The sequence below is a fragment of the Delphinus delphis genome, chromosome 5, assembly GCF_949987515.2.
Source record: "Delphinus delphis chromosome 5, mDelDel1.2, whole genome shotgun sequence".
Classification (NCBI taxonomy): Eukaryota; Metazoa; Chordata; class Mammalia; order Artiodactyla; family Delphinidae; genus Delphinus; species Delphinus delphis.
Window position 1 is genome coordinate 64,406,278 of NC_082687.1, and position 24,290 is coordinate 64,430,567.

At 36.0% G+C, this 24,290-nt stretch overlaps 1 protein-coding gene across 5 annotated transcripts in view; it reads right to left on the minus strand.

Moving 5' to 3' along the window:
• The window catches only part of EXOC1 (exocyst complex component 1), a 60,864-nt gene that overhangs the window by 29,417 nt on the left and 7,157 nt on the right, over positions 1–24,290 (minus strand). For 2 of the 5 annotated variants that reach the window (XM_060012492.1, XM_060012490.1), the window contains exons 3-9: positions 22,925–23,055; positions 15,812–15,971; positions 11,107–11,294; positions 9,653–9,880; positions 9,316–9,448; positions 8,364–8,473; positions 811–960 (exon numbers count right to left, since the gene is read on the minus strand). In XM_060012492.1, coding sequence (XP_059868475.1) covers positions 811–960; positions 8,364–8,473; positions 9,316–9,448; positions 9,653–9,880; positions 11,107–11,294; positions 15,812–15,971; positions 22,925–23,055 — 1,100 coding nt within the window. Of the gene's footprint in view, positions 1–810; positions 961–1,096; positions 1,204–8,363; positions 8,474–9,315; positions 9,449–9,652; positions 9,881–11,106; positions 11,295–12,790; positions 12,812–15,811; positions 15,972–22,924; positions 23,056–24,290 lie in introns of all 5 variants that reach the window. The other 3 variants (XM_060012487.1, XM_060012488.1, XM_060012489.1) reach the window with 3 other exon arrangements.

Genomic DNA, 24,290 nt, shown 5'->3' on the forward strand with positions numbered 1-24,290 from the left:
AGAATGCTGTTAGGTCTCAAGGCTCAGATTCTTTAACCTAACTTCTCACTCTTCCAGAATACGGAATTTCTGCTTTAATCAGGCTTGCTTTCTTACAGTCCTGGGAAAAGGGCATATTTTCCCACTTTTGTCTGCACATCTTGCTCCTCATCCCTGGAATGCCCTTCCTCTTATTTCTGGCTAATTTAATTCCACTCATTACTTAAAAGTCAATTCAAGTCCAATGTTTTCCATTAAGTTTTCCCCCGTGGCTTCCGTTCATGGATTTCCCTTCTCTAAACTGCCACATATTTAAACTCATTTCCAGTTTAGCACTTAATTTTTCGCTGATTGTTTTAATTATAATTGCTCTTCCCAGTTGTCCCACAACCAGGAATAGAAATACCATGTTTCTGTGTGCCTAGAAGAGTGGAATGTTTGCTTAAGAGGCACACTGCACTTGCTTAAAAGAACAGATTACAGATTCTTAGAGGGCAAATGTCTCACAGCATCTTCATACTCCCTAGTTTCTATATTGTATATAAAGAAACTCAGGAAATAATTATAGCATTTAACTAAACTGAATGATGCTTCAGGCTACAGCATGGCCTAAAACTACATTATATTGGAAGTTCAAAATCTAGCTCTTCTCCACCCAAGTAAATAAAATAAATGTTCTCCCTGGCTAATGAGCACTTAGAAATTCAATTATTTCCTACTTTGCCAAGAATATACAATAGTATTTCAAATGTCACCTGGGGAACTGAACACATGGCCTCTTGATTCTAAAAGATTATGCTCTATACTCAGTAACTGGCATCAAATCCATACCTTTGTTAGTCCCTCATATTTTCCATAATCGGTACTCTTTAGCCACTCCATCAGCTTGGCATATCGGAGCAAGTCTCTATGAAATGGATGATGATTAGGTAAAGTCAGTTCAACAGAGTGCTGAGCAAGAGTTGAACTCTGATCATGGCCCTAGAATGAGTAAGTAAGTAAATAAATATCATAGACAGTATAAAGAAACATTGTTGTAACTAAAAATTCTAAACAGTGATCAAATATGGCCAAGCAAAACCAACAGCACATAGAAAAATAAGAACTGAGTACTTACTTGGCTTCTTTTATCATCCTGTGTATGTGAACTGAACACCACCACCATTGAACAGTCATAAACACACAAGAGTGGTTCTCTGATAAATCAACTACTTGTTTTATCTTCTAAAGGAGTTGAGAATGAATGTTTTAATCAAGCTTGCCTCTCCCATATCATTTTACAATTTACTAAGCAAATAAATATCATGATACAAACAGTATTAAGAAACACAGCAAATAAGGAAGTCATTCAGAACAAATTGTCTACATCTATGGTATTTCCATTGGAGTCTACAATATTTAAAGCAACAAATGAAAATATATAGGATATAGAATTTCGGAACTAGGAAGGACTACAGATGACTATAACCTGGGCTTTCCAGGATAATCCCTAATAATAATGTAATTTTAATTTTCCCAATGATCTGTTAAGCAAATAAATATATGATTTTGTTTTTCATCCTTGACATGACTTATATAAATTAATAAGTTTTCAAACAGCCTGAGACAGATAATGCTTTCTGACTTTTGTTTTAGAGTATATGGAACTAGTAGATCATCTGATCCAATAGAAAAATTGAAGAACAAATTGAAACTCAAAGAGTTAAGTGATTTGCACAGGTCACACAGGAGGAAAGCTAGAATCTGAACCTTAGTCATCTGAGTCTCACTTCTGTTTTCTTTTAAAAACATGTCAAACAAAATCATTTTAACCAGACTCAAAAATTGCCAAAGGTCAATACAAACATTACATTACAGAAATGTTTTCTAATGGCCACATCAGAAGGATGACTGGGATTCCATTAAATCACAGATATTAGACACTAAGCATAAATAGATATTATAGTTTTAAGTCTGCTAAGGTCTCCAAATTGTCTTAACTAGTTACACTGACTAAAAGCAAAGAACATTTGACAAAACTGTTATAGCTTATAAATGTTTTTCAAACATTCTGTCTTTATTAATAACAATATTAGATATCTTTTCATTATCCCAATCTTCCTCATTAATTTTTCTCAATGACTTAAGACTCAAAATCATTGTTTATGTTCTTCTACAACTGTGTACTCAGACCATTACATGTTAAGTTATATTATTTAATTTAATGTCAGAAAAGCTCTTCAATTAAAAACCTTCACTTCTCCTGCAAAATGGAAGAGTTAACATTTATAGAGGATTTTACAGTTTACAAAGATCTTTCACATATATTACTATTCAAAGCTTTCTTTTGCAACAGCATTTTAAAGATCACCATCATTTGAAAATTCACTGATATAAAGAACATCATTACCTTCAAACTATTACTATTAAGATAGATTAAATGTTATTAGTGTTAACAGAAAGATTTTAGAGAAAATGGTTCCAAAATACCTATAGGAAACAGGAAAATCAAATACTTAAATTGTTTAGTTCAATCAATAATATAGAGGGACTTCCCCCGTGGTCCAATGGTAAAGAATCCACCTTCCAATGCAGGGGACAGGGGTTCAATCCCTGGTAGGGAAACTAAGATCCCACACGCCGCTGGGCAACTAAGCCAGTGTGCCGCAACTACTGAGCTTGTCCGCCTCAACAAGAGAGCCCATGTGCCACAAACTACAGAGCCTGCACGCCACAACTACAGAGCCCATGTGCGCTGGAGCCCGTGAGCCACAACTAGAGAGAGAAAACCCGCACGCCACAACTACAGAGAAGCCTGTGTGCCACAATGAAGAGCCCGCATGCCTCAACAAAGACCTCACATGCCACAACTAAGACCCGACGCGGCCAAAAAAAATAAAGAAATTAAAAAAAAAATAGAAAACGATCACATCTAGAACTCAAATGTGCTAAGAATTTTATTCTTTATATATTTTTAAAATTAAGACATTGTTTAAAGTTTCTTATTATAAATAAGTAAATTAGTAACAATAACAATACCATGCTAGGTTCTTTATATATATAAATTCTAATCCTTATAATAACTCTGCAGACTACTTTTCTCCTCATTTAAAAAACAGCAAAACCCTATTATTAACATAATTTTAAAATAATATACTAGATTTTTTCCAAATTAAGCTAAAACAAATACGTTTTCTAAGAACTTAGTGAATTATAAATTTTCATTAGTGTGTATGTATATATAATATATATTATTATACTATAATAACATGTATTATTATAATATATAATATATATTAATATAATATGTAATGTATATATAATATATATACATATACCTAGAATTTATAATAAAATTAGCTAATTTTGAACACTTTACTAAAACCAAGCACTGTTCTAAGTGCTGACCATATAACAACACATTAATCCTCATACCAACCCTATGAAGTAGGTATTTTTATTACCCCCATTCATTTGATAGGGCAACTAAGATGGCACAAAGAGGTTCACTTGCCCAAGGTCACCCAGGCAGCAGAATCAGGATTTGGAATCCAGGAAACTTGGCTCCAGCATCCATACTCTTAACCACTATGCTTTACTGACCTTCTAACAGAAATGACACATTCATGTTAAATACTGAGCAAATTTTCAAGATTTGGGAACTCTATGTTATGGCATGTTTATTTTTATTTTCTTAAAGGAAAAAGAAAATATGAGCAAAGTTTCAACAAACATGAAAACCGATCTTAAGTAATCACAGTCCTTTCTAAGTTTTTAACCACATCAACCTATGTTTAGAAGATTGTGAAATGTGCTTAAGGAAATAATTTTTGTGGCATGAACTGAATATTGTTGATTTATTACACAGGTTTTATTTTGCTATATGATGTTTCTGTAAATATATGTTGAAAGAAAAATTTCCAAATTTAAGCATATAGCAAAACCTCCCACAACTTCAGTTTTTTCCTGGCTGTACTTTTAGCTCAGTGCATAATTGGTCTTATCATGTTGCTAGAAGTGGAGCACAGAATCATGAGGTCTCTGTAGAACCAAAGGGGGAAAAGGGGCAGAGAACAGTTATCCTTTCAAGACAAATCTTTCAAAAAACCAAAAAATTTTTTACAATGACATATCCCTTCTGCAAATATTTCCTCAATTTTATTAGCCTTAATTTGATTGCCTGCTTCCAATATCAGAATCCTAATTAGTGTAACTGGTCTGATTCCCCCAGATGAATATATTTCTAGATACATGACTCCCTAGTAAACGTGTAAGTTATGGGTAAGAGTCTATCATTTCAATGGAAGCTGAGTATGTAAAAAGATCTAAAAGAGCCAAAAAAATCTGCCAATTGTTAAAAATATTACTCTTATATTACAGTAAGAAGTGAATATTAAAAACACATTTCAAGTTTCATTAAAATATAGCTATGTGGACGTATTACTGTGAAAGTTGCATCACAGAGAGTATGCTCTGAATCAGTGATTCCCAAATATGAAGATGTTCTCACTGGCCCGCAGCAATAAGAAAACAAGAAAAGGATGGGAGCCAGTTTCTCATAAAGGTAAATGTATTAATTTAGAAAGTCTGAAATTATGTTCTTCCTTTTCTTTTAGTACCAAATGTCATTTTAGAAATAAAACGATAGTGAAAGCAGATGGAGATATTTCTTTTTTAAGGTTTTTACTTGGTAAAATAAATTGGTGACTTGGTCAGTCTCCAAATTTAATTTTATTGATGTGTGAATTTTAAAAAGACCAGAAATCAGTGCTCTTAAATCGCTGTTATGTTGTGGTCATTAGATTATTTCCACCAGATTCTTCTGTACAGTAGTTATAATATTATACCTATACATTTGCTATAAATTGCATTGCAAGAACTCTGTTCAAGACTTGTCTTAATCTGTGATGCCATATCTGACTATTTAAATCCTCAGTAAACTCACTTTTGATTAAACCTCTTTAGCACTTATACATATGAATATTATGTATATGTGGCTATACAATTAGCAATTTAATATACAAGCGTATCTCATTTTATTGTGCTTTTACTGCGCTTTGCAGAAATTGCATGTTTTACAAATTGAAGGTTTATGGCAACGCTGTGTCAAGCAAGTGTACTGGCGCCATTTTTCTAAGAGCATTGACTCACTCCATGTCTCTGTGCCACATTTTTTTTTTTTTTGCGGTACGCGGGCCTCTCACTGTTGTGGCCTCTCCCGTTGCGGAACACAGGCTCCGGACGCGCAGGCTCAGCGGCCACGGCTCACGGGTCTAGCCACTCTGCGGCATGTGGGATCTCCCCGGACCGGGGCACGAACCCGTGTCCCCTGCATCAGCAGGCGGACTCTCAACCACTGCACCACCAAGGAAGCCCCTTAAGTCTTACTATTTAAGAAATAACATTTTGTAAGGCCACAGCTGCCATAGATATAGTGATTCCTCTGATAGACCTGGGTAAAGACCACTGAAAACCTGTTGGTAAGGATTCACCACTCTAGATGCCATTAAGAACATTCGTGATTCATGAGAAGAGATCAAAATATCAACATTAACAGGAGTTTTGGAAGAAGCTGATTCCAACCCTCATGAATGACTTTGAGGGGTTCAAGACTTCAGTTGAGGAAGTAACTACAGATGTGGTAGAAATAGCAAGAGAACTAGAATTAGAAGTGGAGCCTGAAGATGTGACTGAATTGCTATAATCTCACTTAATGGATTTTAACGGATGAGGAGTTGCTTCTTATGGCTGAGCAAAGAAAGTGGTTTCTTGAGATGGAATCTACTCCTGGTGAAGATGCTGTGAAGACTATTGAAATGACAACAAAGGATTTAGGCTATTACATAAACTTAGTTGATAAAACAGTGGCAGGATTTGACAGGACTGACTCCAGTTTTGAAAGAAGTTCTACTGTGGGTAAAATGCTATCACCAGCATTGCATGCCCCAGAGAAATTGTTTGAGAATGGAGAAGTCAATCATTATAGCAAACTTCATTGTCTTATTTTTTAAAATTGCCATAGCCACCCCACTCTTCAGCAACCACCACCTTGATCCCTCAGTGCCATCAACATCGAGGAAAGACCCCCCACCAGCAAAAATATTATGACTCATTGAAGGCTCAGATGATGGTTAGCAATTTTTAGAAATAAAGTATTTTTTAAATTAAGGTGTGTACATTTTGTTAGACATAATGCTATTGTACACTTAATAGGCTACAATATAGTGTAAACATAAATTTTACATGCACTGGGAAACAAAAAAATTTGTGTGACTTGCTTTATTGAGATATTCATTTTATTGTGGTGGTCTGGAACTGAACCTTCAATGTCTCCAAGGTACTCTGTATACACTGCTGTAGAGCTTTAAGTACATTACTTTTAACACCTCCTCACAAGCATCTTGAGGGTGGGAGTCATTTCTTATTCTTATATATGGATGACACTGAGTACAAAACAGGCATGCAATAAAAATCTGGTGACTGACAAAGAGATAAACCATAATATGGTAATCAAATTTTCCCAGCTAGTGTGTCCCACAACCAGGAATAGAAATACCCATGTTTCCCAACTCTTTTGCTAGGTGACACAATGCATTAAATTTAACACACAGAAAATCTCTTTTCTATACTTGGGACATTGTCCTCCACCTTCTTCAGCACATTCTAGGTTGTTGCAACATTCTGGTTTTCAACATGCATTACTCACATGTAACAATACATATTAGATTTTCAGAACTCGGAAGCATTCACTTTAAACAAAGCCATTAGTTTATAAGGCAAGGAAGCAAAATCATAAACAGTAGCATGTTACAACAAACAATTAAGGGTGCAGAAAGGATTATCGTTTACTGACTAGTATTTTCAGTACCATCTACAAGTGTGGCCTGTATCACTGTCAACAGGATTATTTTTAAAAACTAGGGAACTGTGTAGAAATAGATATTATTGAAATAATAGTGTAAGTAAAATGTGCATTAGTATTTCCTACATGATTTCTAGGTTTACTTTTTTCTTGATGCTTTTCACGTCAAGTAAAATGTTAAGAGAGTCTTCCCCAATTTCCCCCTTGCATGCTTAGTTAGATGGCCTTCCTTTATGCTCCCACAGTACCACTATCATAACATATACCCCCCCTCAGTCCATCAGTCTATTATATCTCCCTTCTCTAGACTGTGAGTGACTTGAGGGCAGAATCAGCCTCTCATCTATTCCACGTAAATGTCTGGTATGCATCTCTAATCACTTGGCAAATGATTTCTAAATATATGAAGGAGAAAGTGAGTGACTGATAGAATGACAGGAAGAAAGGCAAGCAGACTGAGATTAAATGCTTTTTTGGCCTAAATAAACTTTTTGTTATGGGACATTAAAAAACTGCTATAAATATGGTTAACAGGTAGCTTAAATCAGTAAATTATAATCTATAAAGATTCTGCTGCTGTTAAGCTTAGTAAACTTTACAGAAAAAAGAAAAGAATCAAAGAAGCTGGAGCCAAAGTTGATGTACTCACAGGCACCGAAAGAAAGTAGGACCTGTTATAGAGTTGAAGGAGGGCCTGAGTAAACTAATCAGAAATAAAATATAGTAAATACAATTGTTTTAGAATACTACAAAGTGAAAACAAAATAAGAATCTAGTATTTCAGACAGCATTTCTTGATGAACAGAGTTTCCCTCAATTTTTTTTTTGCCCAATAACCCTATTAAAATAAAGGAGATGAAAAATATATGAAACCTAATTTATTAAAATGCCCAGATATTAAAATGCCTTCTATTCAAATCCCTCTAAGGTACCCTTAATAATATTATTAGCATTATTATCATTGCCACAACCTTAATTATAATATCCCTTTCCATATAAAAATGCAAAGGGTTTATATAAGATTAAATCAACTGGAATTTACAACTGACTTAGTCATTTTTCTCATATATGTAAGTACATGAAGCCAATGAAACACTTCAAACATGGAATCAAGTCCTAGTTCTCAGTATTCAAAATACTAAAAAATAAAACAAGCCAAACAGTAAACATGTTAACAGGTTTGGACTTATTTTTATAAATAAGAATGTCTAAATGGTATATGCAACATGTAAGCATAGTTATTTAAAACTCAGGGAATTTTAGCTAAAAGGAACTAGACTGTCTTCCTAAGGAGGCCACTGAGGCCCCAAATACATCTACGAGCAAATATGCGCATGTCTGCTCGTAGATGTATTTACAAATATTAAAATTTAAAAATATTAAAATCAAAGAAATGTGTGCAGGAATATACTGTGATCCCAATTAAACACACTAAAATTTTTTCTGGGAATTTAATTTTAAGCTAATATATATTATTTTTAAGTTAATATATATATAAACAGGTTACAGGAACATGCCGGTATTAATAATAAAATAAAATTACCTGTTGAACAAAAACATTGTTGAGGTGACTGGCTAGTCTCCGGGCAAAATGCTCTCGCAAATCACTGAAACGCTGCTGTTGCTGCTTGACTGCCAGAAGCATGTCATGGCCTGAAATCATAACATTTTTTGACTTATTTAATGCGTAAAAAGAGTTCCTCGATGTTTAATGAATACCTTTATAACAGTATCCATATTTCAGTTTTGAAGAATCCAAAGTTTTACTGGTTTATTCGTATGCTTTGTAAAAGAAAGGTAAAGGGAAAAAAATAGTATAGCACAGTGGTTCTCACAGTGTGGTCCTGCCTCAGCATCATCTGGGAACTGTTAGAAATATGGATTCCAAGGTCTCAGCCCAGACCTACTGATTCTGGAGGTGGCACCTGGCAATCTGTATTTTCGTAAGCCTTCTAGGTCAGTGGTCCCCAACCTTTTTGGCACCAGGGACCAGTTTCGTGGAAGACAATTTCTCCACAGATGGTGGTGGTGGGGATGGTTCAGGCGGAATGCGAGCGATGGGGAGCGGCAGATGAAGCTTCGCTCACTCGTCCGCCGCTCACCTCCTGCTGCGCGGCCCAGTTCCTAACAGGCCGCGGACCAGTACCAGTCGCAGCCCCGGAGGTTTGGGACCCCTGCTCTAGGTGATTCTAATGCAAACTCAAGTTTTGGAACTGCTGGCATAGCAAAACCTTATGTCATCTACTTTGTGCCAGGTTCTATAGACAGTACTGAAGAAAAATCCTGGTGTTAACCAGTCATTGATGGTCAATCAGAAGGAACTGAAATGAAAAATTTCTTAGTGCTAATATGAATTATGTTTGATAATAAGTGAAATTTGTTTTAATAGCTAAGAATGTAACCCTAAACCACTTGCCCCATGCACTTCTTGTCAAAAGCTTTATACTAAGTCACAGGCTTAGTCTCAGGTTCTTGGGCAGATTTTGTTGTCATACCTGGTCGAAGAGCCACATTCATGCACTGCAGAAGGGCATCCGCGGCATTGGTACAGGCCTCGATGCCCCTGGAGGAAGCAAGATCTCCTTCCTGAAGGGCCTTTATATGACCTTTGGCCAAGTCCATGTGGTTCTGGAATATATATAAATACACCGTTTGTACATGTACTCTTCAGGAAATTTACAGGTAAGATGCTACTCAATCCTATTACTAGCTCTTTGGAATTTCAGTATTTTTAAATCTTGCTCTCCCAAGGAAATTAGAAAATGTTTACAAATGGGTTTTACATATTATCATTAGTTTTTATTGTTGTTGGTAATTTATAATCATGCTTACCACAAGGAACTCTATCTCTGATAGGAGTTTTACATTATTAGTGTTACTAAGATGAATCAGGTGGTTGCTCTCAGAGATCTGATCCATTTGTTCTTTTACACTTTGGAGCATTTCCTCATAACTGCTCAGTTTCAATTCAATCTGATCCACCTCCTTTAGAGCCTCATCCAGCAAGTTCATTAGGATGTTTACTTGCTTTTCGGAGGCCATGATTGACTGGATGTTGGCCTACAAAGTTAAAAAGATAAGTAATACTTTGTATTCTTCAAATGTGTAAAAGAGGTATAAAAATGAAATATTGATAAATCTCTTTGACAGCAGAGTAACAAAGGTTGACATACACATTTAAACATCTAATTTATCATTTTGTGTTTACATTCCACTTTTTTACACAGTATTTCAGGAAAGTACACTTTCCCTTATATCAAGGTTAGGGACCATACCTCAGTATTGCATATTTCTGCAGACTGAACAAGTAGGGCTCTGCCCCACGATGTATCATCAGTAATGGTATATTCTCATTTCTATAAATTAAGTGGCATTACACTATGTCATCTCTGATACTTCTTCCAACTCTATTAGCTATAAAAATTTTCTATACTCTGTAATATTTACATAAAACCCTAAACAAAAGCAGAATCATCTACGTTAATACCTTAGTCAAGAGGGTAGCAGTAGTATGCCAGCCTTTGAAGAATTCATGGAACTAATTTATAACTGTTGTATGATTTCTACTAACAGGATGTGGAAGAGCCTGTTGCCATAAGATAGCTCCTTCTATGGTATTCTTTCTTTTCTCTTTCATTTGCGACTACTTTTTTTTCGAGGCAAAGCAGTAACAAACCACCATCCCTTTATTAATGTTTTCTAAATGATTCTGACTATTGATTCTGAATTGCCTGAAATATGGAAGCTTTCAAATCCAAAATTAAACTGCAAAGTAATATGATGACTTGCAACACAGATGCAATATTAACTAGAAAAGATAATACAAATCACTAAGCCACATTAAGAAGGCAGATAACACAATATGAGGAAAAAATTTGGACAAGGAATTAAAAGAGTATCATTGTACAGTTGATGCTATAATTTCACATGTGTTATTTTATACACTATTCATAATAACTCAATTGTAGGTGCAGCCCAACTGTAAAGGCAGCAGGGCTCAGACCCACTGACATCAAGCAGCAGAGATGGGCTTGAACTGACCCAGGACAATTTCTACTTTAACATCTTGAAGTCTCTTTTAGGCTTTACTTCCAGAGGGTTTTATAGATTTGTAAGCTTGGACTGTTAGCGAAAGACTGATGGCAGCTGGTAATGCACTTATAGAGAAAGACAGCAATAATCACACTACCCAGGCTTAAGTGCTCAGGCAGTAAAATATGAACATCACCAGTCTCCTCAATTCACTACACACACATCACTAATCATAGATTACAAGAAAGGCTTACCCCATCTAGCACCTGCAGCTCTCTGGACAACCTTTCTGCAAAGGCCTCGGCATTTGAAATTGCATACTCACAGCCTTCCATCATTATCTCAATATCCTGCTCTTCTCTTGCATTTAACTCTTGGTATTCATCCACTGCTTCTTCATCGCCTCCTGTCACACTCTGATTTTCTCCACTTGGTACAGATTCTTAAAGAGGGTAAAAATTAGAAATAAAGTAGTAAAAAAAAAGTAGGACGGACAATAGCACTGTACTTATATGTAAGGTCAGTTATAAGCACAGGTCACATTTAGTGGCTGAAAAATAGGAAAAAATGATTCAAAATGTATGAAAAAAACCCTTACTATTATGAAGAACTGCATGTGTTAACATAATTATTATAACAAAAGCATGCAGTCTAATTCATTGACTTGTGTTAAAATAGGCTTTAGTCACAGTTTCCCAAAACATAAACTATAAAACAAATACAAAACCAGAAACAAAGCATGTGTGCAAGACTAACCTTTCCCCCTACCTGAAGTGACTGTCGCTCTAACAAAACAATGATTATGAGTTCAGGACACATGAAAAATAATTCGCTTCCCTTTTTTTCCCAGGTAACATTTTCTTCTGTTATCTTTGTTATGTTTTTTTCCTCCAAATAACTTTCAATTGAAATTTTAAAAATGCATCTACAATTCACAATTTATTTTGGGCACTGAAAATATTAACTGAATTTTCCATTTCTTTCTTTAAAATTTTTTCACGTGTTAATAAAATTTCTAAAGATCAGCTAATAGAAACTTTCTCAGTAACTGTATACTGTAGTAAGAAGAGCAACAACTACACGGCTGAGTGAAATTACAAAAATTTAAACTGTTTTCCCGCTTCAAAACAAAAGACCATGAGGTCAAATCTGAGATGCTTTCTGGGTAAATGTCTCAGTTCAGTTTTTTGAGAGAATACACTCAGCAAGTGGGATTTATATAAATCTTGAGGTTAAGAGAGGTAAAATGAAAAAAATAATTTTTACCCCTAAATAAACCTCGAAACAAAGTCATTGATTTTCATCAACTCATGTGACATGTTAAAATCACAAACACTGGATGTTTGAAATATTCATTATTTTATATGAAAATGAATATTTGCATTCAGTGTGACATATGTTCATTTGTCCTAGAATAAAAAACACCTAATTCAAAGTAACAAACGGTTTACTCTTAAGAATGGCAATTAGGCCGATTTAGATAATGTCCCAGAAAAAAAAGGAGGGGGTAAACTTTTGGTACAGGCAATTACAGATTACAGTATATAAATATAAGTTCCTTACAGTAGCATCACCGAGCTCCTAGTCCTTTGAAACAGTCACTGTGGAAATGTTAAACTGTCATGTGTGACAGCTTCTTAGCCACTAGGGGGCAGGGAATGCCTAAACCATTCTGTACAGCTCCTTGCCCAAGTAAATATTTAAAAATAAACAAATATTTTAAATGATCATAACTGCTTCAGAAGTATTTTCTCTTCCATAAAACAGCCCTTTGGAAGTCAATAATGAATACTATCATCGATTTTTATTACCATATGGATTTTGTAGTAATATACTTTTCCCTGCACACAATTTCATAAAGTATGCAACCAACAGTACATAACAACGTCAAGTAATAAAAATCTATGGAATAGAATAAGAAGAAAAGGTGTTACGCACCTTCTGTAACTTTAGGCAGTTCTGGAGAGTAAAAAGGTATGAAAAAAGCAGAGGAAAGTAAGCAAAGAATATTAGCTGGCTAGAAACGTACACAGGTTTAAATTTTAAAAATACTACCCATATTTCATTCGAACTTCATGCTACATTAAAGCTTAAAAGACAATGTCAAATACAACTACAAACTGGAAATATCCACAAGAAGCTAAATTTCCAGTGTTCATTTTTTTAATTCATTTTCTGACAGTGACTAAAAATACATTTATCTTTCTATTTTCTCTTAGTCGTTTATGAAACAGTACTGCCGAGTCCTTGGAGGAGAAAACTGGGAAACAGATCACTTCCTGGGGATTGCTTATAGGTCAGTTGTGACTCATGCGTTTAGTCTAGTTATTTTCACTCAAGGCCCAAACCTTTACCCAGACACTCCCTCACAATGGATTAGTCATAAAACATTGTTAGAAAGGACAAGATGGAAGCAGTTTAAAAAAACACACACGATTATCAGTTCAAGCTGGCTTTTAAGGAGTCAAGTCAAAGATTTTAAAAAAAAATCTGGCTGCAAGAATGAAAAAGAAAAGCCCAAACAAAAACTTCACTCTACTTCAACTGCTAACAAGGTCCTGTTTTAAGAACCTTATTGTACTAAGAAGCCCCATTTATTAGCACGAACATTCAATTGTCACCAATAAAAACTACTAAAGCTGCTACTGCTAACATTCCCAATGAACAGTCTTACTTACTTGAATGATTACTTAGCTCTTAAAAGGAGATGTTGATAATTTCTCATTTGTTTTCTAACATAACCCAAAGCTTAGAGACTTTTTTTTAAAAAATGGGAGTTAGTGGTCATGATTTTAAAGTCCAGTAAAACATTAAACAAGTTTATGGACATTAATAAAGCTACTATATGAACTCCATTAAACCAAAGCAACAGTTACTAATTTATAGAAAGTGATTTTCAAAATGAGCTCCTTAAGGATCTCAGTATTCTTAAAATTGATCTCAATTAGGTAATATTTATAAAAATAAAAATGTCTACACCTTCATTTAAGGCCCTGAAAAATTAAATGTCTTGTCTTTTTTTAAAGCTAGTCACCTCATTCTCAAAAAACAGCAATACTCTTCTCATTGATTTTGGTAATATTGCTTAATGAGGTAAATACAGGTAGGTATGTACTTGCCCATATTGTTGACTGAATGAAATATATTGGTTTAAAATACATCTCAGGCAATAAGTAACATCTGGAAACACATCATATTCAAAAACAGAACAGAAAGCTTATGAATCATTCAATGATCAGAATGTTTGCCCATATTGTTGACTGAATGAAATATATTGGTTTAAAATACATCTCAGGCAATAAGTAACATCTGGAAACACATCATATTCAAAAACAGAACAGAAAGCTTATGAATCATTCAATGATCAGAATGTTCAACCCTGAAATGGTTAAAAAAAAAAAAGAAAGCTACTCAGAACAAATTAAGCCACTATTCAAAGCATGGAAAATTACCATAAATTTCTTAAAGGTTATTCCCTCAACACACTCAACCAAGACACTGGAGGCTAATGTTGGCGAGATGGCAACCCTGAGGGCTCCAACACAAGGCCAGCCCCACTGTAGGGAGAAGCATGTGGCCTGAGAGATGTGACTTGCCTCTGCCAGTTCCAAGCATCAAGCCTGAAACCAGTAATGGCCTCACTAATTAATAAGTGATGGACAAGAATACTACAGTTAGGGAGAGAAAGATAGATGACCAAACAGCAAAGGAATTAAGTAAAACAAAATGGAGAAGGGACAGAGGCAAGTGACTAAGTCAAGGAATAGTCTGAAGCATCTGAAACTGCCATTTTTATAGGTCAAACTGGTTGAATATTGGCAATTTCAGATGTTTCACTTGACAGAACAGAAGCTTCTATTTTGAAATGCTAATATACAACTTAGGACAAATCTAAGTTTTCTTTCTAATATATAATTTAGAACAAATCTACTTTTTTTTTCCTCAATAAAGGGGCAACAACTCTGTCCACCTGCTGTTACTTCAATTGCTTTCTTTGAGATAAAGAATACAACACAAATTGCATCCCCAAGGCACACAGAACCCATCTTCTCACAATGTGTATGTCTTCATAAAAGATATTTTAAAAGAAAAAGACCTCATTGTATGTTTTCAACAATTAACAGTAGAGTTTTTGTCTTATAACACAAAATAATCCCTAGTAATATTCCTGAAGACATACTGATCTAAAATACCCTAATTAAGCTCACGTCTTAAGACTTTATCCTGATAATAGAATAATAATTGTTAATATATAATTGAGTTCTTACTATATATCTGGCATTGTTCTCATCATGTTCATATATTAATTTAATCCTTAAAACAATCCTATGGAGTCGATACTATTATTATCTCTGTTTCTGACATACGAGAAACTGAAACAGAGTAACCCAAGGTCACACAGCTATAGTAAGTGACAAAGCCAGTATTTGAACCCAGGCAGTCTGACTCCAGAGTTGTTTCTTAAACACTACACCTACACTCTACACAAAAATACAGCTACAAGGATATTCATCTCAGAGCTGTTTAAGATAAGCAAAGATTGGAAAAATTTTTTGAAGTGGTTAAAAAATTATAGTATATCCAATACAATGGAATACTATGGTGCCATTAAAAATAATGTCGGGGTAAGTGTTTAATAACATGGAAAATGTTCATGAAACATTATATGAAAAGGCATGTTAGGTAGCAACATAGATTTCTTTATTTAAAAAAAAGCATTTCAGTATGCATAGAAATGCATAGTTATCTCCGAGGATTAAGTTTATAAGTGATTTTCATTTAATTTAATGAATCAGTTTTCTATAATGAACAAGCATCACTTCTGCAATAAGAAAAATTATCTTAAAATTCCTTTACAAAAAAGATAATTCAGAGTTTTAAATACTTTGAGTAATGCCAAATTATATATTCACTTACAGATATACCTGATTTTACATATACGTTTTTATTTAACTTTACCTTCCAAAAGCTGTGAGCTAACATTGACAAAATCAATTTTCTTCCGGAGATATCGCTGGTTCAGTTTCCAAATGCATGAAATAAATGCATTCTTTTCAGCAGTGCTGCTGGCAACCCATTTATATATTTTTTCAAAATGTAAATCAAATTCAGGATTTTCCTGAAATAAAAATATACAAAAGATATTGCTTTTGATCATATCCTCTTTTCATTATTGTAAAACATATATGTCAATAAAACAAAAGGAAGTTGAAGCTGTTGTTGGAAAAAAAAATCACCATTACAAATCTACTAAAAGGGGGACTTCCCTGGTCAAGAATCCGCCTGCCAGGGCAGGGGACACAGGTTCAAGCCCTGGTCCGGGAAGATCCCACATGCCACAGAACAACTAAGCCCATGCACCACAGCTACTAAGCCTGCGCTCTAGAGCCCGCGAGCCACAACTACTGAGCCCATGTGCCACAACTACTGAAGGCCTCATGCCTAGAGCCCGTGCTCCACAACAAGAGAAGCCACTGCAATGAGAAGCCCATGCACTGCAATGAAGAGTAGCCCCCACTCGCTGCAACTAGAGAAAGCGCGCGCATAGCAACGAAGACCCAACGCAGCAAAAAAAAAAAAAAAAAAAAAAAAAATCGACTACAAGGTTTTTTCCCTCACTGAAACTGGTAATGTCAGCACAAGCAAAACTAAGTTATGTCTATATAATGTCATACCTAAATATCTACACAAAGAGATAGTCTCCAATAACTATAAATAAATCAAAATGAAATTCTACTTGAAATAGATGAGATGGAGAATAGATTAGTGGTTGTCAGGAGTCAGGGATTGTTGAGGGGAGGAAAGAGGATGGGTGTGCTATAAAGAGGTAGCTGAGGGAGCTCTTTAAGGTGTTGTAATACTTCTGTATCTTGATTGTAGCAGTGGTTACATGGACCCGCACATAATAAAATGGCAAAGAACTGCGCGCGCATGTGTGCACACACATGCACACGCGCACACACACACACACAATCAACTAAGTGACTTGCAGAGAATGGTTCGGAGAATTCAATTTATAGCACAAATTTTGTGTAACTCTCAAAAGAAGCTGGATTAAAAACAACATAGTATTCTGGTAATTTCCTTTCTATGCCCCTTAGGTCTATGAATGAAAGTATAGGATGTCTGATGGCCTGTGTCTCAGCTTCCTAGTTTATAAGATGGCAATGGTTTCTGGTTTTGATGTGGACCTAATTTTTCTTTTTAAATTGCCTATGGGGTTTTACAGTTATACTTTTTCTTTGATAATGTGCTATTATTCACAGCTGTGAATCTTCTCATTATAACATGTGAGAAAAAATACAATCTATACCCTAGTGTGATTTCCAAGAACAAATGAGGTGAAAAGCAGGGACTGCTCCTGTTTACAATTCTGAAAATACAGAACAATTAAAGGTGTCTCAAAAGTAAAAAATACAAGCCTTTTAAGGTCATTTCAAATGAAAAAGAAGTTCAACTGGTGTGAGAGAACTGCACTATGTTTTCTACATGTCTCTTAAGCCACATTACAGAAATATTTTCATGCCTTGATATTCTCCCTTGAATTTAGAACTACTTGACTACTGTATAAAATATGAAAACATATGGATGTATACTTTCCTTCACATCCAAGGAATTAAAAATAGGCTCAAATGTTTTTAATGTTCTATAGAAGGCTAAACATGTATTCAATTAATTTAAAGTGTTATTTAGGGGGAATAAAATGTAATAAAGACCATAAGTAGGCAAGGAAAGTGATATGACTTTCACTGTGAAGATCTGGGATAATTTAGGGATCAAGACTTACCTATGGTACAATCATATTACAGTAGCATGGATGTACTAATGAATTTATAGCTCAATAAGCAGAATTAAAGTGACAAAAGATTAAAAACTTTCACTTACAACGAAAAGGTAATTGCATTATAAGTTGGTGCAGCCACTATGGAAAACAGTATGGAGGTTCCTCAAAGAACTAAAAATAGAGTTGCCATATGATCCAGCAATCCCATTCCTGGGCATATACCTGGACAAAACTATAATTTGAAAAGATAAATGCACCCCAATGTTCACTGCAGCACTATTTACCACAGCCACGACAGAAAAACAACCTATATGTCCATCGACAAATGAATGGATAAAGATGATGTGGTACATATATACAATGAAATACTACTTAGCCATAAAAAAGAATGAAATAATGCCATTTGCAGCAACATGGATGCTACTAGAGAGTATCATACTAAGTGAAGTTAGTCAGACGGAGGACAAATACATATGATATCACTTATATGTGGAATCTAAAATGTGACACAAATGAACTTATCTGTGAAACAGAAACAGACTCACTTACATAGAGACCAGACTTGTGATGGCCAAGGGGGAGGAGAGGTGAGGAAGGGATGTACTGGGAGTTTGGGATTAGCAGATCCAAACTATTATACATAGAAGAGATAAACAAGGTCCTACTGTATAGCACAGGGAACTATATTCAATATTCTGTGATAAACCATAATAGAAAAGAATATGAAAAAGAATATATATATATATATGTATAACTGAATCACTTTTTTGTACAGCAGAAATTAACACAACATTGTAAATCAACTATACTTAATAAATTTTTTTTAAAAAAAGGTAATTGTGGACAAGGATGTCCACTCTCACCACTATTCAACATAGTTTTGGAAGTCCTAGCCATAGCAATCAGAGAACAAAAAGAAATAAGAGGAATACAAATTGGAAAAGAAGAAGTAAAACTGTCACTGTTTGCAGATGACATGATACTATACATAGAAAATCCTAAAGATGCTACCAGAAAACTACTAGAGCTAATCAATGAATTTGGTAAAGTTGCAGGATACAAAATTAATGCACAGGAATCTCTTGCATTCCTATACACTAACAATGAAAGATCAGAAAGAGAAAGTAAGGAAACAATACCATTCACCATTGCAACAAAAAGAATAAAATACCTAGGAGAAAACCTACCGAGGGAGACAGAAGACCTCTATGCAGAAAACTATAAGACACTGATGAAAGAAATTAAAGATGATACCAACAGATGGAGAGATACCATGTTCTTGGATTGGAAGGATTAATATTGTGAAAATGACTATACTACCGAAAGAAAACTACAGATTCAATGCAATCCCTATCAAATTACCAATGGCATTTTTAACAGAATTAGAACAAGAAATCTTAAAGTTTGTATAGAGACACAAAAGACACCAAATAGGCAAAGCAGTCTTGAGGGAAAAACACAAACTGGAGGAATCAGACTCCCTGACTTCAGACTATACTACAAAGCTACAGTAATCAAGACAATATGGTACTGGCACAAAAACAGAAATATTGATCAATGGAACAGGATAGAAAGCCCAGAGATAAACCCACACACCTATGATCAACTAATCTATGACAAACGAGGCAAGGATATACAATGGAGAAGACAGTCTCTTCAGTAAGTGGTGCCAGGAAAACTGGACAGCTACATGTAAAAGAATGAAATTAGAACACTCCCTAACACCATACACAAAAATAAACTCAAAATAGATTAGAGACCTAAATGTAAGACTGGACACTGTAAGACTCTTAGAGGAAAACATAGGAAGAACACTCTTTGACATAAATCACAGCAAGATCTTTTCTGATCCACCTCCTAGAGTAATGGTAATAAAAACAAAAATAAACAAGTGGGACCTAATGAAACTTCAAAGATTTTGCACAGCAAAGGAAACCATAAAAAAGACAAAAAACAACCCTCAAAATGGGAGAAAATATTTGCAAACAAATCAATGGACAAAGGATTAATCTCCAAAATATATAAACAGCTCATGCAGCTCAATATTAAAAGAACAAACAACCCAATTCAAAAATGGGCAGAAGACCTAAATAGATGTTTCTCTAAAGACATACAGATGGCCAAGAAGCACATGAAAAGCTGCTCAACATCACTAATTATTAGAGAAATGCAAATCAAAACTGCAATGAGGTATCACCTCACACCAGTTAGAATGGGCTTTATCAGAAAATCTACAAACAACAAATGCTGGAGAGGGTGTGGAGAAAAGGGAACCCTCTTGCACTGTTGGTGGGAATGTAAACTGATACAGCCACTATGGAGAACAGTATGGAGGTTCCTTAAAAAACTACAAATAGAATTACCATATACCCAACAATCCCACTACTGGGCATATACCCAGAGAAAACCATAATTCAAAAAGACACATGCACCCCAATGTTCACTGCAGCACTATTTACAATAGCCAGGTCATGGAAGCAACCTAAATGCCCATCGACAGACGAATGGATAGAGAAGATGTGGTACATATATACAATGGAATATTACTCAGCCATAAAAAGGAACAAAACTGGGTCATTTGTAGAGATGTGGATGGATCTAGAGACTGTCATACAGAGTGAAGTAAGTCAAAAAGAGAAAAACAAATATCATATATTAACGCATATATGTGGAACCTAGAAAAATAGTACAGATGAACCAGTTTGCAGGGCAGAAATTGAGACACAAATGTAGAGAACAAACGTATGGACACCACGGGGGGAAAGCAGTGGAGGGGCGTGATGGTGGTGGTGTGTGATGAACTGGAAGATTGGGATTGACATGTATACACTGATGTGTATAAAATGGATGACTAATAAGAACCTGCTGTATAAAAAATAAAATAAAATTCAAAAAAAATAATTGCATTAGTATTTATAAAGAAATCTAAGAGTCTTGGCAACTCATATGAAGCTTGACTGGAAATGATCTCTTCCCTGGGAATATTTCACATAATGCCATAAAAGAGGCTGACTGCACCAGCAGCAACACTCACACAAATCAATGCATGATGCAGGGACTTCCCTGGTGGTGCAGTGGTTAAGAATCCGCTTGCCAATGCAGGGGACACGGGTTCGAGCCCTGGTCTGGGAAGATGCCACATGCCGCGGAGCAACTAAGCCCAGGAGCCACGACTACTGAGCCTGTGTGCCACAACTACTGAAGCCTGTGTGCCTAGATCCCGTGCTTCGCAACAAGAGAAGCCACGACAATGAGAAGCCCGTGCACCGCAATTAAGAGTAGCCCCCGCTCACTGCAACTAGAGAAAGCCCGCGCGCAGCAATGAAGATGCAACACAGCCAAAAATAAATAAATAAATAATATTTTTTAAAAAATTATTAATGTGTGATGCAAAATGGCTACTGTTAGGCTATGTATAAAAATTTTATGTTTTATATCCATATGTAGCGTACACACACCAAGGTGCCTGCATAAAATGAAAAAAAATCCATTAAGCAAGTCAGCAATGAGGTGTCAGCTGAGGAAAGCATTCAAATAAGCATTCAGCAATGTTAGTGAATTACACAAGTCAACGGGGTTATGAAGTGTGGAACTACTGAAGAGAAAAAGGCTTTTTAATAAAGGTGAATTTCTAAAAAGCCTTTCAAGTACTTTGTCTTAAACAGAAAATCTCTACTCTTGATCCTTCCCATAATAACAGAAATTATTAAATAATTGAAGTGCTTTTTAAAATCTCATTTTCATGTTCTTTCCAAATACATATACATGCACCCACATTCAAAGCACCTGTCAGACCCCATTTTCCACATCCCCCATTTTTCTAAAAACTGGGTGCTTTTTAGGAATAAAGCAAAGGCCCAGTTTGCCTAAAATATTTAAAGAACAGGCATTCTCTACATTTTGGAAGAAATCTCAACTCTACAGATATGCAGGACTCTCCTAAAGCTGTTTCTGCTTCATTAAAAAAATCTTCTTGCACCTGACTCAACTGCCTGTCACGCTGTCCAGCTTTTAGTTCCTCAAAGGTTTGTACCAGGTCAGCAAAAAACCAGACTTTTATTTTATCAGACTGCTCTACAAAGGTAGTTTTCACTTCTTTGTGCCTTTTTAATCACTGTATGAGACTTGGAGAGTTCAGTCAATGGACACATGTAGTTACAGTACTGTAAGCCTTGCTATCAGCACCATCCACAGTACAGTAGATGTGGTGCAAGGCATTCCCTAGAGCTCTGGAGGTGCCTCTGGGCTGCAGAGGAAGATGAGGGGGAGGGTTAGAGAGGCTGAAGAGGAAGAAGCACCTACTTTAACCTGAGGGGGTCTACTTTCTTTTTTTTTTGCGTTATGCGGGCCTCTCACTGTTGTGGCCTCTCCCATTGCGGAGCACAGGCTCCGGACGCACAGGCTCAGCGGCCATGGCTCACGGGTCCAGCCGCTCCGCGGCATGTGGGATCTTCCCAGACCGGGGCATGAACCCGTGTCCCCTGCATCGGCAGGCGGACTCTCAACCACTGCGCCACCAGGGAAGCCCTATTTCTTTTTTTTTTTTAAAAAAAGGGTATTGCTGTGAAAAGCCTTGAACTGTCAGGAATTAAGGTGGCCCTTTATCACGATTATCATATTATTCAACTTTCCTGGAGTTTGAGTGTGACTTAAGGTGTAAGATATCTTATTAATATCTTATTTAATGTCTTATATCTTATTCTTCAAAGTCCTTAAAATAAGGGGTGAAACTCACTATCACTGCCATCACTTGAGCCACAATATTCAAACCATAGCTTCAGAGGGCCAGCTTGGCTGCCTCAGCTGGTGCTTCTACATTATTTTTAAGGACTACCTAAGGAAGATTCACTTTGGTTATATTTTCTGTGATTTCTGAACTAGGTTTTACCAAAACAATGATTTTTTTTAAAAACTACTCACACAACACACCACTTTAAAATCCATACTAATTTATGGATTTTATACTAAGTATACCTAATCTAAATACAGAAATGTACAGTCAAGGTTATTTTGCTCTAGTTATGTAGCCTGTGAACAAACATAACTGTAGCTAAAAAAAAAAAAGCACAAACAATGAAACAAGCTTACATACATATTTATTTTAAGTAGCCTGCGAATGAGAAGTGAGAGAATGGAAGGTTGGATAATACACTTTAGACTAATTGCTGGTTAGGTGGTGAACTACAGGGTCACAAAACAAGTCTAGATCATCTTAGAAGACAACACACTATGTTATAAAAATGAAAGACACTTTCTGAATTCATGTCGAAGAACTAACAAAAACATACTTTAATAGCATCCTTGGCATCTACCACAGCAAGGTCTCGAAGGGCCCAAGCAATCTGCCTTTTGTAGAAATCTCCTTTATCAGATTTCTTGACTTTGACCACCTTCACCTGCACGGGGCGTTCAGTTGTCACTGTTGAATAAAACACACACTTTCATTAGAGACATTATTCATTTCCTCATTCTTCATTAATTCATTGCAAACACAGCTGTCAGGCATCTGTACACAATACTAAAACAGGAATAGTATTTCATAACAAATGCTATGACTGAGGAATACACAGAATACTAATGGAAGAATCTAAATCAGACTAGAAGGTCAGAGGCAGATTACTTGAGAAGTAAAACTCTTAAAACTCAAAAATAAGAAAAAAAATTCAGATTAAAAACATGGGCCAAAGACCTTGACAGACACCCGACCAAAGAAGATATATAGACCACAAATAAGCATATGAAAAGATGCTCCATAGCATATGTCATCAGGGAAACGTAAATTCAAATGACAACGAGATACCACTACACACCTATTAGAACGGCCAAAATCCAGAGCACTGACAACACCAAATGCTGGTGAGGATGTGAAGCAACATGCACTGTCATTCACTGACAGTGGGAATTAAAAATGGTACAGGGCGCTTCCCTGGTGGCGCAGTGGTTGAGAGTCCGCCTGCTGATGCAGAGGACACGGGTTCGTGCCCCGGTCCTGGAAGTTCCCACATGCCGCAGAGCGGCTGGGCCCATGAGCCATGGCCGCTGAGCCTGCGCATCCAGAGCCTGTGCTCCGCAACGGGAGAGGCCACAACAGTGAGAGGCCCGCATACCGGAAAAAAAAAAAAAGGTACAGTCACTTTGGAGGAGAGTTTGGCAGTTTCCTAACAAAACTAAACGTACTCTTACCATATCATCCAGCAACTGCATTCCTTAGTATTTACCCAAAGGAGCTGAAAACATAGGTCCACACAAAAACCTGCACACGGATGTTTATAGCTGCTTTATTTATAACTGCTAACTTGAAAGCAACCAAGATGTCCTTCAGTAGGTGAATGGATAAATAAACTGTGGTACATCTAGACAATGGAATGTTATGCAGCACTAAAAAGAAATGAGCTATAAGCCATGAAAACACATGGAGGAAAGTTAAATGCATATTACTAAGTGAAAGAAACCAATCTGAGAAGGTTACATACTATTTGATTCCAATTACTATATGACATTCTGGAAAAGGCAAAATTGTGGAGACAGTAAGAAGATCAGTGGTTGCCAGGGATTGGGGAAGAGATGAACAGGCAGAGCATGGAGGATTTTTAGGGCAGTTAAAATACTCTATATGACATTATCCATTTGTCCAAACCCAACACCAAGAGTGAA